At 31.2% G+C, this 15,784-nt stretch overlaps 4 protein-coding genes and 2 non-coding genes across 6 annotated transcripts; all 6 read right to left on the bottom strand.

Annotated features, from left to right (window-relative positions):
- Positions 1-492: 492 nt before the first annotated feature.
- LOC105278362 (ejaculatory bulb-specific protein 3) lies at positions 493-1,781 on the bottom strand. The gene is made up of 2 exons (XM_011337399.3): positions 1,536-1,781; positions 493-950 (listed from the first exon to the last, which is right to left on the bottom strand). The coding sequence occupies exons 1-2, from the start codon at positions 1,738-1,740 to the stop codon at positions 778-780; spliced, it is 378 nt and encodes a 125-aa protein (XP_011335701.1). The 5' UTR covers positions 1,741-1,781; the 3' UTR covers positions 493-777.
- A 3,643-nt stretch (positions 1,782-5,424) lies between these two features.
- On the bottom strand, positions 5,425-8,285 carry LOC105278358 (receptor-binding cancer antigen expressed on SiSo cells). Its single transcript, XM_011337394.3, has 4 exons — positions 7,873-8,285; positions 7,364-7,516; positions 7,188-7,298; positions 5,425-7,113 (listed from the first exon to the last, which is right to left on the bottom strand). The coding sequence occupies exons 1-4, from the start codon at positions 8,035-8,037 to the stop codon at positions 6,925-6,927; spliced, it is 618 nt and encodes a 205-aa protein (XP_011335696.1). The 5' UTR covers positions 8,038-8,285; the 3' UTR covers positions 5,425-6,924.
- Positions 8,286-8,390: 105 nt separating this feature from the next.
- Positions 8,391-10,229, bottom strand: LOC105278357 (waprin-Rha1). Its single transcript, XM_020031339.2, has 4 exons — positions 9,908-10,229; positions 9,405-9,470; positions 8,995-9,171; positions 8,391-8,740 (listed from the first exon to the last, which is right to left on the bottom strand). Exons 1-4 carry the CDS (start codon positions 9,912-9,914, stop codon positions 8,643-8,645), a joined length of 348 nt encoding a protein of 115 aa, XP_019886898.1. The 5' UTR covers positions 9,915-10,229; the 3' UTR covers positions 8,391-8,642.
- Positions 10,230-10,333: 104 nt separating this feature from the next.
- Positions 10,334-13,298, bottom strand: LOC105278356 (WAP four-disulfide core domain protein 2). Its single transcript, XM_011337392.2, has 3 exons — positions 13,214-13,298; positions 12,184-12,459; positions 10,334-11,644 (listed from the first exon to the last, which is right to left on the bottom strand). The coding sequence occupies exons 2-3, from the start codon at positions 12,410-12,412 to the stop codon at positions 11,427-11,429; spliced, it is 447 nt and encodes a 148-aa protein (XP_011335694.1). The 5' UTR covers positions 12,413-12,459; positions 13,214-13,298; the 3' UTR covers positions 10,334-11,426.
- A 2,156-nt stretch (positions 13,299-15,454) lies between these two features.
- Positions 15,455-15,573, bottom strand: LOC113562863. The gene has a single exon (XR_003407214.1). It is a non-coding gene; the product is annotated as a 5S ribosomal RNA (ribosomal RNA).
- A 68-nt stretch (positions 15,574-15,641) lies between these two features.
- On the bottom strand, positions 15,642-15,760 carry LOC113562866. Its single transcript, XR_003407217.1, has one exon. It is a non-coding gene; the product is annotated as a 5S ribosomal RNA (ribosomal RNA).
- Positions 15,761-15,784: the final 24 nt, after the last annotated feature.

Below are 15,784 nucleotides of genomic sequence, written 5' to 3' on the forward strand. Positions count from 1 at the left end.
TTTTGCATAGCAAAAACTGCGATTTTAGCGACTCTGGCGGTTTTTTCAGGTTCGAAAAAAACAAGATCCGATGGACGAAAACTAACCTCGGATTCGTGTTCAGCAACCCAAAATACATATGGATAGGATAGTTTGGCTTCTGGGATCGACCACTTTTTTTATTTTGTGTGCCTGTGTTATTATTGTATTTCTGTATTTGTTTGGAGAAGCTTCGGGAATGATACTTAGCTCTGTCTTTGCCAAATAATATCTTCCGAGAGGACTGATCGCAGTAAAAACGAGATGAATCAGCATTTTCACAAAATCAACTATTGTTTCCCCTTCGGATTTCAAAGATTCTCGTTCGCGATGCTTAGTAATTTATGAGTAAAATTTATCGTGTCGGTTGACTTATCCGGATGACGCTGCACGATTACAAAATTTAACTTAACATGAAAGACTAAGGAGCTTACATCGATAAGGTATTCCCATGTGCGCAAAGAGATTAGCATTTAGCATTTACGTTCAGTAGTTTATTCGAATTTACATGAAAACGACATTGTATCTGCAGAAGTGATTATTTCAAGGTAGCTTGCTTCATTGTGATATCGTAATCAGTAATCGATGTTTTATTATTAGTAATAATGCATACTAAAATTTTGCCTCTATGTGCTCGTATTATTGCGGCTACACCACACCTTCGGAGACTATGCAAAATTGACGTCCGATTAGTTTTTTTTTCCATAGTTAAAGTACGTAGCGGGAGACATTGAGGACTCATGTAGCAACATCAGGTGATCATGAGTCGGGAGTAATGTTCATCTTCTTCGCATCCGCTATAAATTTCTCTACCATGGCGCTCCATTCCTGGGGACGGTTCTGAGTGTACCAGATGGTTACCTTTTCCGCAAATTCCTTCTGTATGTCCGTACACTTTCGGCATCTTGTCACGAACGCTTCGACGGAGTGTTCTGTAAAAATTAAATTGCGGAATTTTTAATAATACGAAATTATCAAGAATTCAAATTTATAAAAATATTTATCGTGCAAACAATGGATTAACGCTAACAAATAAAGATTCTGCGATTCTCAATGGTACGAAGAAACAAGAGTTAAGAGTTTAACAGTTGACGCTGCACAAGGCAATAAAGTTGTAATCAGAATGTCAATTTCAACAACGCACATTTCGATTCTATTTTAAACGCTCTTAGAATGATCGCAAGAACGCATTTGAACTCTGAGAAAAAGATTCAAAAAGCAGAATCAAAACGTATATTTTTTAACAATTAATTTTTGAGTTATCGATTGCATGTTTTAATTATTTACTTACACACCGTAAATCTCCAATACCTCTTAGATACTTATTTGTATATTTAATTTTGATAACATTTTTGATATAAATATTTTTAGTTTTTTTTATAAACGCTTTTTATAAACGTGAGAGAGAGAGAGAGAGAGGGAGAGAAGGGATTTTATATCTCTGATTTAAACATGAACCTTGAAACTTACATGTATACGTGTAATAAAATTGCTAAAATATTATTAAAATATTATACCTTTGAGAAACAGTTCCTCTTCCCTGTCGCATGGTCCGGTATCCATTAAGCATTTGTAATATTTATCTCGTTCTTCATCGTTCCCCAGAACTCTATCGACATCCGATGCGATCATAGCATCGAATTTGTCTGAGTACTTCTCTTGGGCGATGGCGGCCGCCAGTACGACCAGAAGAGTCAGCAAGCAAAGACTCGATTTACCCATTTTTTTATCGGTCTCAGGATTGCGCGAAACTGGATGTCGATTCGATTAGTTATCTCTTTTATAGTTTGTACTCGCCCTTGGTGGTAGATCGCTTCTTACGTAAATGCTATGTAAATAGTCGTTAAGCCATCGGACTCATTGTAATTACACGCATTGCAAATTAAGTGGATGGTAGGAAGATTCAATCCTGGAAGAATTAATTAAAGAGCTTGCGACAGGGGACACTAGACATTCGATCATTTCGTTCGTGCAATGTAGTCATTAGAATAGCTTGGTGTTAGCTTAGTGTCTCTCGAAAGTCCAGCATGATCAACGAGGTGGAATTAGAGTTGTTTCCAAAGTTATGCAAATACTGTAATTTTGTACTGGCAAACCAACATGCGACATCGCTCGTAATCGTACACTTGCTTTTACGCTGCATATATAGAAACTGCTATTCTCAGAAACATTGAATTAAAAGCATTTACAGTATAACTTCTAAGAATCGTTAACTTGTACTGTTTGTTTTTTTAATAAGCAATCAATATAACTACAATCAACAGCTAGAAATTTTTTACTCTAATTATCCTAAGAATTATTTAAATTTGAAATATATACAGACCAAAATTCTACGCAGTCTATTACAGACTGGAGTAGATAATATGAGATATTTACTTGGAGTAACAATAAGTTTATTAAAATTTTTTAATATTTCTAAAATACGGATCATCCGTTTGGATGTTTTCACATGTCGTCATTACTCGAACGATTTCATGAAAAAGTAAGAAATAAATTCTTCGCTGTTTTGTTAATGTTTTTCTGCAACATACTATTTTTCGATATTCGGCATTGGTTGACGAATGAACTACGAAAAGATCGATTAGGCATATATTCTCCAGTTATTTTTTTATATACTATGTACGTATTCCCGAAGCTTATATTTTGTCGGAAAATATTTACTTTTGTTTAATAATTTAGTAAGAATAAAAACCTTGTTACCTAAGAACCTTCACTGTTACATAATCTTTGCATAATACTTATGTGTATGTATGTTATATCTCTGTATGAAGAAATTGCAAAATGATTTAATGATATGTATGTGTGTGTGTAAATGTAAATGTAAATAGCAAATGGATAATGTTAGAAATGTGTGTGTGTGTATATCACATAATAATAAAATTACAAAAGGTATTTTTAGATGTGTGTATCTGAAATAAATATCGACGTGCCCCTTGCTGCAACTTGTTTATTAATCCTCGCTGCTTAAAATTATAATCACCTCCTGTAAGATTCGACTTAATACCATAAAAAGGAATAAGATTTTTCAGGATAACAAACGTAATGAGAGGTATGGCAAAGCGCATATACACACACACACACACACATACATTTTTTCTTCCTGTTTTATTGTCCAACATTTATTTAATTTTACTGTCTTTTCTCTTATATAAGCTTGCGAAGCAAGCTTTTCTTGCTCTTCTCTTACATATAGTTTATTATAAATATTTTCTATTGAAGTCTCAATCGAACTTCTTTTTAAAATCCAATCATCAACTTTTTGTCGACTTTTTGTTATTCTAAACTTCGTCCTTATCCACTGTTTAGTTATGCACTTTTACATAATCGTGATCTTTTCGATGATCATAAGTGTCGGTCTAGTGATTACATGAAACTTTATAAATTTCTTGAACCAGGAATTCCAAGCTGATTTATTTCTTCGTTTTCACTTCATTTTTTCCAATGCTTTCCACTTTCTTGTCGAACTTCTTAATTTTGATCGGTAGCCTTTGATAAGCTTTCACACTTTGGCTCTGTCTTCTTCCTTGTGTTCGCTTTTTTTGATATTTAAGCTTTGTTCTCCAAGTCGTCATCATTCTCTCGATCATTTTTAATTTATGTAGGTTCAGGCTTCATAAAGCACAATGGGATCACTGATCGCTTACTGATGGCTAAAATTCTTGAGATACAAAAGGTATATTGTTTCGTCATTGTTTTACAATTTAAATTGCTGTCACACTTGCTCTTCATTGAAGACTCCACTATTAATTTATAGGTGACGGACTTGTGTTTCTGTGAGATCGCTCCTTGATAAAATTGTATTTATATGTTTTGTGGCTTTTTAAATCAGTTTTGGTTTTTCCTCTAAAATTCAAAAACCACTGTATTATCAAATTAAATAAATTTTTCAAATAAATGTTTAAATTGTAGAATAAATTTCTAAAATACAAGTTTTACTACAAATCTTGATCAAAATATATATCATTTAACGCCTTTTGATATGTAAAAGAAGGAATTTTTTGAAAAGTTTCGAAAAATTGTTGTTTGATATTATAAAAAGTATATATAAGACACTATAATAAGACCATAAAAGTCGACAACATTTTTTGAGGTTATCTGTCACTCTAAGCCAATACTTAACATATTTTCTTTCTATTGTAACGTAACATCAATTACCGTTTATTAAAGTTAGCGAAATTATTCATCAAATGAAAGTAAAAGGTATCAATACTAGTAATAAATAACGGAAGAATAATATAACAATCTTATACTATTACTAATTGTCAATTTAACCTCAAAAACTAAACATGACTTTTATCAGATTACATTCTTTTCGTAACATTAAAATTTTTAACTTTTCAAACAGGTTTTTATTTATGAAGAACGTCGAAAAAATTTTATTTAAATCTTATTACACATATTACATCTTTGTATAAGTTTTCGAGTCTAGTGCAGGTTTATTTATCTTGCACAGTAAACTTTTGAGTGAATTATTTCAGCGAAATTTATTCGGTTCTTTTATTATGTGTGTGTATATCTTCTTATAATATTTCTAGTTAAATAAAATACTAAAAACATTTCTTACTTCACTCCATTATACTATTTTCGATTTAATAATATTATGCTTTGTCAAGCATATAGATATGACATTATCAAGAATATCAAAGTCAAACATGTGTCATTATATTTGCACATTGAAATACTAGATATTTTATTCCTTTATAATGTGTTGTTTAACGTAACAATCACCGATTTGTCAAGGTTTTTTGACACGTAAAATTTGTGTGTTAACCGGTAGGTTGAATCGTACTCACAGAATCACACTACATACGTTTCTGATAACACACTTTTGATATGGGACGAGTCTGGCGAGAAGACAGCTAGGCCGGTGATCTCCAGGGTTCCAACACCTCCAATCGGTTTGGATTGGTTTTTTCGCGCATTCGTGACGCAAACTGTGCGAATGCAGCGACGTTACTTGTGCGAAAAACTATGGACGGCCTGCGACAATCTTGGCGGGTTCTGCAAAGAGTAATTGATACAGTTGAGTTGGTACGTAAATAGAAATTGCATATTAAACGTGAGATAGATGTTTCCACTTGTACTGACATGTGTCGGCACTTGTCGACTTACGTGTGCTAATTTAAATTGATAGTTTTAAATACGATAAATAAAAAGTATTTATTGTGTATATGAAAATTTAATAAGCAAAATTTGAAAATTTTTTTCCACGTTTGATCTGCCAAATTTTGATGCTTTAAATTACATTTAAAAGAGTTGTATAAAAATAATACATTTTATTAACATAAATATATAAAGATATTAATTAAATATTAATTAAAGATATTAATTAAATATATATAAGCAAAGATTATTTTTCTTAATTATATTACAATATGTATTGTTGAATATAAAAATACTCATATTGTCAAATCGTTTGCTTTAATTTTATTTACAGTTGACATCACTTTCTGATATCATTGCTTCTGTACACAGTTGTTTGATGTATGAATATTAAAATAAAATATATAAATTATATTATTCCTTACAATTAAAGTGATTTTGTGATTTTCACAACTTTTATTAAACATTTTAATTGAAACACAAGCGCATGTACTTGATATCTTCTTTTTTCTTCTCTTTTAGAGAGATATAAGTTTTTTGTAAATCTTTTTTATATATGTATACATATATGTGAAAGTTAAAATCAATCGAATAACTCAGATATCATCACTTTAGATATCATTAAAATCAGTTTGGAAAACACGGTTTTGAGAAAACTTATTTAAAATTTTAAATAACAATCTTTTAAAGAAGGATGAAGATTTCTTTTTTCCTTTAATTTACTATCAATTATATTAACAGGAACATGTATCTCTGTCTCTTCCCCTTTCCTTGTACTATATGATACGTATATAACGTGTAAGGTATCTTAAAAACTGGAGTGTTTGGAAACAAATGTATTTTTTATTATAAAACGATTTAAAGTCCGTGATCACTGCACCAGTTTTTGACAACGGTATATGAATAACAAAAACGTCTTTACAATAAATTGAAATATATATTAATGTCACTTTTATAAGATTAGTTTGCCGAATTAAAAATCTGTAATAGAAAAATGATTTGTAAGGATAACAAATCTAGAAAGAAGCATTTACAAGATAAATTCCATTTGGTTAATACTTATATAAACTTACAAAACAGGTATTCTGTTTTATGTAAAAGCTATTACACACGACACGACAAAACTTTACAGATTTCATGTGGAATGTTTACAAATGTTATCATTTTTTATTGGAAACAGGCATATCGTTTTCCTTCTGTTATACATGTATATTCCATTGAACATATTTTTCCGTTGTATATAGTACCTTAAAAGTATAAAAGAGGAAATTAGCAAGGGACTTTATTTGAAGGCTGAGAAACATTTGTGGACATTTACATGATTCAACAATATGGCAATGTAACAAATTTCTAATCCTTTTCAAGATTATATCAACGCAATGCATCGATGTCAAACTTTATGCTGTTGTAACTGAGAGAAACATATTTGTGATATTTTATTAACTGCTATTAACTTGCTCGAATTATTTATTGAGAATTTAACAAGTTCACTAAAAAACGTTCAATAAATACGAGTAAGTTAAATAAAAATAATTAATGTGCAATTTTGGAAGCAGGGAATCTAGGAACAGATTTCTATATTCCTTTTTCAGAGATCAATAAATGAAAAGGAACATAAGAAAAAAACAAATAAAATCAATCGAGTAAACAATAAAATTAACGAGTACGAGTAACAAATTTGTATCGGGTAGTAGGGGCTTAATACGAACGAGCTAAATGCTATATTAGAAGTTTCTGGTATCCCATCGGATTGTAAAATATTGCGTATTTTGATATTAATTCCCATATATATATGATTTTGCATCAGGAGTACAGTTTTGCGCCCAGGGGTGGTTTCGCAGTACGTTCCAGTCTTTTCTGCTGCTGATCTATCAACCGCTGTTCCCTCTCTCTTCTCCTTTGCTCTCGCAGCACTTTGCTAGGATCGTTGAACTCCTCTATAGCGTCTACGTCCCAGCCAGCCGTATTCTCCTCCCACTCCTCCAATTCGTTCTGGATGCACAATGCGACGTGAGCTTCTAGAGAGAAATTTGCTCCTTTTTTAAGCAAAAGGTCAATCAACTTACGGTTGGGATGAGATCCATGGCTGTAAACTTTGCAGCGTTGCGGGATTGGCTTTCCATTTGTTTATCCTTCAGCAGAATCTTGGTTTGTCTGGTGATTTTTGGAGTCATGTCCTAAACATGTTAAAGAATTAAGTTGCAATGAACTTATTAAGAACAGCAGTTCTATTTGCAGTTACCTCAAAAAAGTTCAGTTGCTCTTCAGTAGGCGTTTCGGGAGACTTGACCACTTGTTGTCGGTATTGCTCTATCTTTGCTTGCACCATGTTAACTGGCTTATCTGGTATAACGACAACTGGATTTTCCTCCCACTTGTCCCACTGTTCTAATTCCTTAAGTAAGTATGTTCGGTAAGCACTTTTATAAATTTTAATTGTATAAACATTGCTTTACTTTCTCATATTTAGTATAATCTATAAGATTATGTGTTATTTTTATTTTATACTATTATACTGATGCGAATTTTAACATATTCTATTTTTTAATTCTTTTTTGAAAAGTTAATATCATAAAACAATGCATGATCCAATAACATGGCACAGTGATACTGATGATAAGGAATTAAAAAGATATAAATATTTGCATTTGTTTATTTCTAACTCTTACAAACTTTTATATTATTACTCTACTTTCTCACCCTTATTTTTTTAAAAAGAAACTATTATGAGAAAAAGATGTCAAAGCTTACTGTTGAATTGGTTAGGACGTTTGGTACCACTCCGACTGTGGACAGGGGCACAGAATCGCAAGACGATCTTCTTCGACGACGGAGGCAACACATCGCACGCTTAAATAGCCCGAGAAGCAGCACGAGCAAGGCTTTCAGCCGATTTATTAAAAATTCCACAGCCATTTTCGGTAATCAGCTAATGAAAAGTTAACCTCTCTCTCGGAGCCGGAAGATATTTTAGGTCGGTTTATATCGGGTACGAACACCACAACAGCAATTCATTTTGCAAGTCGAGTCTGCGCGATCGACTATTCATACTGTCTCGCGCTTTTGCCGTGTAAACTTATAATTTTTTTCACTAAACTGAGGAAGATTCGGATCTGCGCAAGATGCACATAACCTACAATCTTTCTGCGTCGACATAACGCGAAGTATCACTCCATCGATAACTTTTCGATTATCGAGATCGAATATCGACATCAAACTAAGCGTTTGAATTTGAAATGAAAGAGATTTATTTAGGTATAAAGTAATTCTAAGATTTTTACATAAATTTATTGTCAAATTAATACAAACATGGAGGTACACATTTGAAATATTTAGATCTCTCTCATATCTAATAGCTATAATCTATTTTTATATCTATAAAATATTTTACAGCTGATGATCAATAAAATCAAACGTAGGATCATTGTGATACTCATACAGTTGTAACTTATCTTTAATTGATTTATTCATGTAACAGAATTTTTTTGGGAAAGGTAAAAAAATGTTATTCTTTCAGTGCGTTAAGCACGCGTACATTTGTCACGCCTGGTGTCGCGATCGTATTGGCATTTTTCATACTGAGCGCATCTCACCCCGTTGCAGTAAACCGCTTGATTATCTATAAACATTTAACAAAATACGTTTGTGATGATTCAGGTATTTGAATATTCAGCAAATCCACAATTTGTAACGGTTATTTTGGATTTTTTTTTTATTTTTATATCTATGCATATGTATTTTTTTTATTTAAAATGCAGTATCTATAAAGTTCCTGATTTTCATTCCTTTACGCCGTAACTTAGATCTTTTACTAAAGTTTTTCTCTAGTGTGTAAAAATTCTTAGCATATGAAAATAGAATTTCATGACTCACTGCTCGAGCCTTTGTATCCACCGTCACTACCAGTGTTGATGACAGTTGATTGAGTGCACGATGTATGACCGCATTTATTCGGGCAGCACTTCTGATTGGAAGGGCACTGATCATCACTTAAACATCTGGAGACGCAGTTTGTCACGGTATTCCTTAGTGGACAGTTGCCGCTTTTGTCTGCAGAACGATAATAATGTACATTATATAATATTGTTGATGGAATCTTTCATAATTTACTTTTGTCATTTATCTTCATTGCTAATTAAAGTTCTATTTAACGCTTAAAGTAAAATAAACTTTTTAGTGTCAGGGTGAAAAGCATGCAGGATGCATGTGTCACTTCCGTTTATTGTTTCCGTGCACATAACCGATTGGCATAACTAATATTGGTATAACTAATATTTACTTACTAAACAGCTGAGCAAATGTGCCGGCGGCTAGCAATACTAGCAGTATCACAAAGAGCGATAAATTTTCTGCAAAAGAGTTACGTAAATCCTATATTTATGTGGGTGATCGTAAGTGCACACGCAAGCATTAAGAGATTGTTCAGTGTATCTAGTTGCGCAAGAGAATATTTTGCAATGTATGAATTACGATCTTTACTTTCTTCAAATTGACTCTATTGATTTTATTGTGTGTCAGTATACAATTAAATCACATAATTTATTGTTTAAACGAAAACATAGTGTGTGATTTTTAAGTATTGTAGGGAAATTTGATGATTGATTAAATGTAAAGAATATCGTATCCATACATCCAATTTTTGAAACCTTGCACATATATTACAATTGGAATGTACGCTGAGAACATATATTAAATCTCATGAGATGTTGCGTATTGCATACATATCACGCTGAAGTGCATAAACTCCATTGTGACTTCCAAGGTTGCACAGTCTTGAAATACTTACGTTTCATCTTGCAAACTGTTCTTGTATACTTGCTTAAAAAGCTCTATCTCTCACGGTTTCGATGAGACTTCTAAAACGCAACGGCGAAAACGGATGTTTAAATACTTTCCACCTCTACTTTGACATTGGATGATTGCGACAAAGAGAGTGCGAAATATGGCAAATGCGTCGTAACTTCATATTTAGCGTGACTAAGAAAACTGTTATTGATATGATCTATTTGAACCTATGCACTTTGTATTACGTGTTGTATTATAAGGAAAATGATAAAAATAAAATATATAACACGAAGATTGTTTACTACGCACATGATGTAATTGAATCGGGATGCATTCAGAATATTGACTACAACATGAATAATTATATATAATTGTGTAATCTGTTTCCATTTTTATTTTTCCATACCTGAACATTTCAAGAAAATTGTTTTATTTGTTTCTTTATTTCTTTATTCTTTATTATCTTTGTTAGGCTAAAAATTGACTGTTGTAAATTAATCTTTAGTAAACTATTAGTACGGTATGTACACATAACACACATATCTATGCACGCTCAATATATTACATATGCATATATGTATACATATACATGTTATAGATTATGTCTCGAAAATATATGCAGACATATGAAAAACTTATAATTAATATAAATTGTATTTTACACAATTGGCATGATTATGACATTCATATCATGATAATTAATATGATAATAAAATTGAAAAAGAGGGAGAGAAAGAGAAGCTAAGAACATTACATATAAGAAGTAATAAAATGTCGACACGTATCTCTATGTCAAGAGCACCTTGACATTCCCAAGAGTCCTGAAGCTAATCTCATTAGCGTATCAGTAAATCTTCTCTCACTATTAAGAATGTTTTTCTTGATGCTGGCATGACCTTGGTTTAGATTCTCTTAAAGTCTGGAAGCTGGGCACAAATTTATGAAATTGTCTCTCTTTCTAAATTCACAAAAAGATATAAATTTATTATATAAAGTAAATTTTTATATTTATCTTACTTATATTAATGTATTCGATCAATATAATATAATGAATTTATTTTTTGCAAAATAATTCAGATTAAGAAAATGTTCTTATAAATATCTGTGTAAAAATTGCCTGACTAAACGACAATTTAATGATCGCAATAAGATTGCAAATCTTTTCGCAGTAAAAATACAATTGTGGGAAATCGAATCGTGATACGAACGTATGGAAATTGTACTTCCTCATTACAATAATTGCTATGTGCGGCATTGTAGAAAAAAAATTAACGATGTACACTTTTTTAACAGTGGTAGAACACACGTAAATGTTACTCATCAATATAAATTTAGATGTTAGTTTTACAATTCTGTATTCTCTTCCTGAAATAAATATGAGAGAGGAAAGAAGAATATTATATGTCATTATTCTAAACGATTACAAATAAAAATAAAATACTCTCATAGTTATACTTAATGTCAGTTGTAATAGATTATGAATGTAATAGAGAGATGAGATGTCTGATCGAACAAATTTCTTAATAATCATTATAATCATTTCCGAAGCGCGGAGCAACCGGTTGAACTGCAGGAGGTTCGCTGGATTCAAGTACTTCGATGTCCGGTTTTTGACAAGCTAGTGCACCACATCTGTTCTTGCAACATTTTAAGTTTCCTCTGCAATCGTTGTCGCCATTGCAAGTCGATGAACACACCCATCTTCCCGTGGGTTTTGAAGGACAAGATCCTGGTTTCTCTATATTATATAAAATGTAGAAATTATAATTATTATATGATAATTTCATATAAAAATTATATTTAATAATGATTATAGATTTTTCCCTATATGTATATTCTATTATAGTATCTTTTTCATTATACAGTATATCGCAGTTAACAAGAAGCATTGTTATTGCAAAACTATAATAAAGAACAATAATTATTATAACTCTGTTAATGTTTAGAAATTAATTACTCCCTGAAACTGTTTTGTTTCATTTGAAATATTCAATAAGTGAAATATTAGACAAATACAATAGGATACTTATTGTTAGAATATATTTTCTCGGAATATATTATCGGTAAAATAACATTGAAAAATGATTGCAAGTGAAAATATTTCAGAGAATAAGTTGTAATACATTTTGTTCCATTATGACACTTCGATATTATATTAAATTTTATCGTAGTGTTTAGAATTGTAGTAAAATGTCGTATCGATCCAATGGTCTTCCTCAGTTTACCAGTTTTACCAGCTTCACCAGTCAAACTAAACGCGATGATGAAATTACTTACCTGTCGGGCCAGATCGCGTCGTCGTGACGGGCAGGGAGCAAATAGCACCGCCACATTGAGTTGGACAACACTTGCCGACTCCTGCACAATGTAAGTCAACGTAGCAAGAACGTCCGCAAAACTGTACAGGTAAGGCAGGTGGACATGAGCCTGGTTTTGCTGCATAATTGGTTTGCGCTTTCGCAATGGAGATCGTAACCACAAAGATCAAGATAAATAGTGACTTCATTTTCCTGCTGTTTCCAGGCAATGCTTAACTGCTATCTGGTATGTTAGCTGTACAATAAAAAAATATAACGATAGAGCCGTAAGGAACATGTTTATAAATATTGAGCAGTTTGTGTGAAATTATGAATTATAATTAAATTATTGTCTAAAACATATAACATAATGATTTTACATAATATAATTACAGCAATTCTCTGATTAGCGACGATAAGCAGAATACATAAATAACAATTTTACTTAGAGAAAGATATACATTCAAGATCTGTAGTTCATTTTGCAATATATCTGAAATATTAATTACAATTGCACTAGAAATTGATAAAATCATATATATTTTTTTTCGAAATAAAATAAATATCTTAAATGTAATTTTTTATACAATATAATATTTTTCTTATCTTTTTGTTCAATCACGTCAATAGCTTTATTATCCAACTCTAATTAAAGAACATAGAATGCCCCAATTTTTGTTAATAATATTCATCTTTTTTCTGCATTTTTCTTTCTGTTTTTTTATGTTTCTAATAATTCGAGAAATTAAGCAGAATGGAGATTCGAATGAATAATGTAGTAACATTATTCGGTCAACTTGGAGTTTGTATTTACTGCAAATGTATTATTAAAAGATTATTCACTGCATTATCGATTCCTTCTCTCGACTTTTGTTTTATCATGATGTTTTATGGCACGAATACGAGAACTGTGTGGATGGAAACACGTTTTTTACATAAAACATGCACTTAAAACGTATACTTGCTGCGATTTGTTGTTATCATACTTTGTCACTTATGGTGCGTATTACCTGGCAGCAAAGTTGATGGGAGTCTTCTCGCGCGTTTTTGCCATTCAATAGAATCGGCACCTCTAATATATATGCTTATCGTCGGCTTCGTTTTTCCCCCTCTCACAACGTTCATGCGTTACGCATCTCAACGCTCATTTCCGCAGATAATTTTATAACACTTCATATTATATCTGATGTAATTATCAATCTGATGTAATGTATTATAATATAATGATATGTTGAGTCTTATTTACATTTTGTATAAATTGTATTTTACCAATATTTCAGTTTTGTAAATTAAAAATACAATGTTGCCTCTTACTTGTTGATCTAAATGAAATATATTTGTATTTCGATAATCAGATTTTTATTAAAATCATATTTTTTAGAATTAAATGTGATATATGTACAATAACTTGAATTAAATTAAATTAAACTTAATTAAAATGCTCTTTGTTTTTTGTATTATCCATGGAATATTTAACTAATTTCGTTTTGATTCGAGCTGAGAAATACATAAATATATAATTGAAATAATTTGAAAAATTTTTAGTCGAATTAGAAATAATATTGTTTGCAATGATAGCATGATAATAATTACATTTTTCAATATATATTCTTGTTTTAGACTATTATCTTTCTGTACTGGGTGTATCAGATATGCTTTTGAGCATGGTCACATGCTATAATCGGAAAACGTTGGTGAACCGCAGCTGTAATTAGAACACCAATTAATATCAATTTAACCGGAAGGAAAGAAGTGGTTTTTTGGCGGAGGAGGGGAGGGGACCATCGTCTAAATTGTTTCCTTTCTACTGGAGAGTAACATTTTGTTTCGAATTAAAGTTATTTGTTTTCTAAATCATTATTTACATAGAATTTTCTTAAGTTTGGGTAAACTTTACTGATGATAATAATAAGAGCAATATAATTTTGTGAACAGAATTAAATTTTCTTTTATATCTAAGGAAGTAAACGCAAATTTCATTATAAAAGTAATTGTTTTATGCATGTTACAAATGTTGCAAACAATGCGGTAAAAACTATTGCATGTTATTCTGATTATTATCTGACAAATCATAATATTTTTGCTTATATTTTGAATAAATTTTCATTAACGAATATTCATTATCATCTAATTTTCACTGTTGCCACGTTTCTTAAATTATTATAATAGTAATGTATGAGAAAAATGAAAATTAAGTTTTGAATATATCTTTATATTTTTCGATTGACTCAATATTACATACATAAATATAAAATAAAGTTGTTGTCACAGACGTGATAAAAAATAGTACAAAACATTTATGATTACGCAGTAGTCTTAAAATTAACAATAAATGCATTCTTGGTACACAAGCCTCTCCAAACCTGAGAAGAAGTCTAGTCGAGTATAACGAATATATGAATAACTGATTTAATAGTAATTTTATATTGCCTTTACGAAATATATAAAAATAATGTATTTCTAAATGTAGGACTCGCGATGTTCGTATGCGTGTAGCCAGAAGGATGGAAACGTGGAATGCATAAGCGCATCTATAATTCCCAAGTATCTACGTCTTCGCATTCTATTATCTTCTTATTGACATGCAAACGAGGAATTAAAAAGACACGGTGTTGTTATATATTTGTATATATATGCGTAAGAATAAATAAAGAAGATAGAGAGAATGTAACATCATGTGTAATTCATTTATGTAAATTACTTGTATTAACAATTTATATGCGTGCATATTCAAACATGTTTCCTGCGCTCTCTGTTACTTAAATCATTCTTTTTTATATCTATTATGTTTTTCATTCGACAAAACCTACGTTATCGCATGGTATACGATTGGTCACATTTTATGAATTAAACAGAACGTTTCATAGCTTCATGCATTCATTCGTAACTATTATTTTTTGAATAATTCTCAATTGGAAATCAATTTTTAGCAACAAAGATGTCGAGAGTATTATTTGTTGTAATTTTTTAATTTCTTAAGTATTACTTATCGCCATAAATATTCTGTTATTTCTTCGTCCACTAGCTCAGGAGTGAAAAGTTTGGTTTTAATCGTTTGTAACTACAGATGCGTGTACATATTGTGCTTTTACATATCTACTGAAAAATTGATTCTTAATTAATTCTTACATTATCAGAAAATTTTTTTGTTAAAATTTGACTACTTTCAACGTGATTGGAACGTTAGCTGATGAGAATACGTATTTCTTATAAGAAAATTGTACAACTTTTACGAAAAAAAAAGAATGGTGTGGCAACGTCACACGGTGTTCCCAAGCGGTCACCCATCCAAGTACTAACCGTGCCCAACATTACTTAACTTCAGTGATCGGACGAGAACTGGTGCTTTGAATGTGGTATGAACGTTGCCTGATAAAATGTGTTTTTATTATAAAGAAATTGTACAACCTCAATGAAAATAAAAAAAAAGTTGGAATGTGCCAACGTCACACAGTGTTCCCAAGCGGTCACCCATCCAAGTACTAACCGTGCCCAACATTACTTAACTTCAGTGATCGGACGAAAACTGGTGCTTTAAATGTGGTATGAACGTTGCCTGACAAAGCGTGTTTTTATTATAA

Source organism: Ooceraea biroi, chromosome 10, assembly GCF_003672135.1.
Source record: "Ooceraea biroi isolate clonal line C1 chromosome 10, Obir_v5.4, whole genome shotgun sequence".
Lineage (NCBI taxonomy): Eukaryota > Metazoa > Arthropoda > Insecta > Hymenoptera > Formicidae > Ooceraea > Ooceraea biroi.

What these genes read in the sequence shown, in the direction of transcription:
- LOC105278358 (XM_011337394.3), bottom strand. Translation starts at nt 8,037, where the DNA reads ATGGCTGTGGAATTTTTAATAAATCGGCTGAAAGCCTTGCTCGTGCTG. An exon ending in AGCAACTGAACTTTTTTGAG is followed by an intron (nt 7,299 to 7,363) that starts GTAACTGCAAAT and finishes TAACATGTTTAG; the next exon opens with GACATGACTCCAAAAATCAC. An exon ending in CCATGGATCTCATCCCAACC is followed by an intron (nt 7,114 to 7,187) that starts GTAAGTTGATTG and finishes TTGTGCATCCAG; the next exon opens with AACGAATTGGAGGAGTGGGA.
- LOC105278356 (XM_011337392.2), bottom strand. Translation starts at nt 12,412, where the DNA reads ATGAAGTCACTATTTATCTTGATCTTTGTGGTTACGATCTCCATTGCG. An exon ending in GACGCGATCTGGCCCGACAG is followed by an intron (nt 11,645 to 12,183) that starts GTAAGTAATTTC and finishes TATATAATATAG; the next exon opens with AGAAACCAGGATCTTGTCCT.
- LOC105278357 (XM_020031339.2), bottom strand. An exon ending in CACATTTGCTCAGCTGTTTA is followed by an intron (nt 9,172 to 9,404) that starts GTAAGTAAATAT and finishes ATCGTTCTGCAG; the next exon opens with ACAAAAGCGGCAACTGTCCA. An exon ending in TGGATACAAAGGCTCGAGCA is followed by an intron (nt 8,741 to 8,994) that starts GTGAGTCATGAA and finishes AAATGTTTATAG; the next exon opens with ATAATCAAGCGGTTTACTGC.
- LOC105278362 (XM_011337399.3), bottom strand. Translation starts at nt 1,740, where the DNA reads ATGGGTAAATCGAGTCTTTGCTTGCTGACTCTTCTGGTCGTACTGGCG. An exon ending in AGAGGAACTGTTTCTCAAAG is followed by an intron (nt 951 to 1,535) that starts GTATAATATTTT and finishes TAATTTTTACAG; the next exon opens with AACACTCCGTCGAAGCGTTC.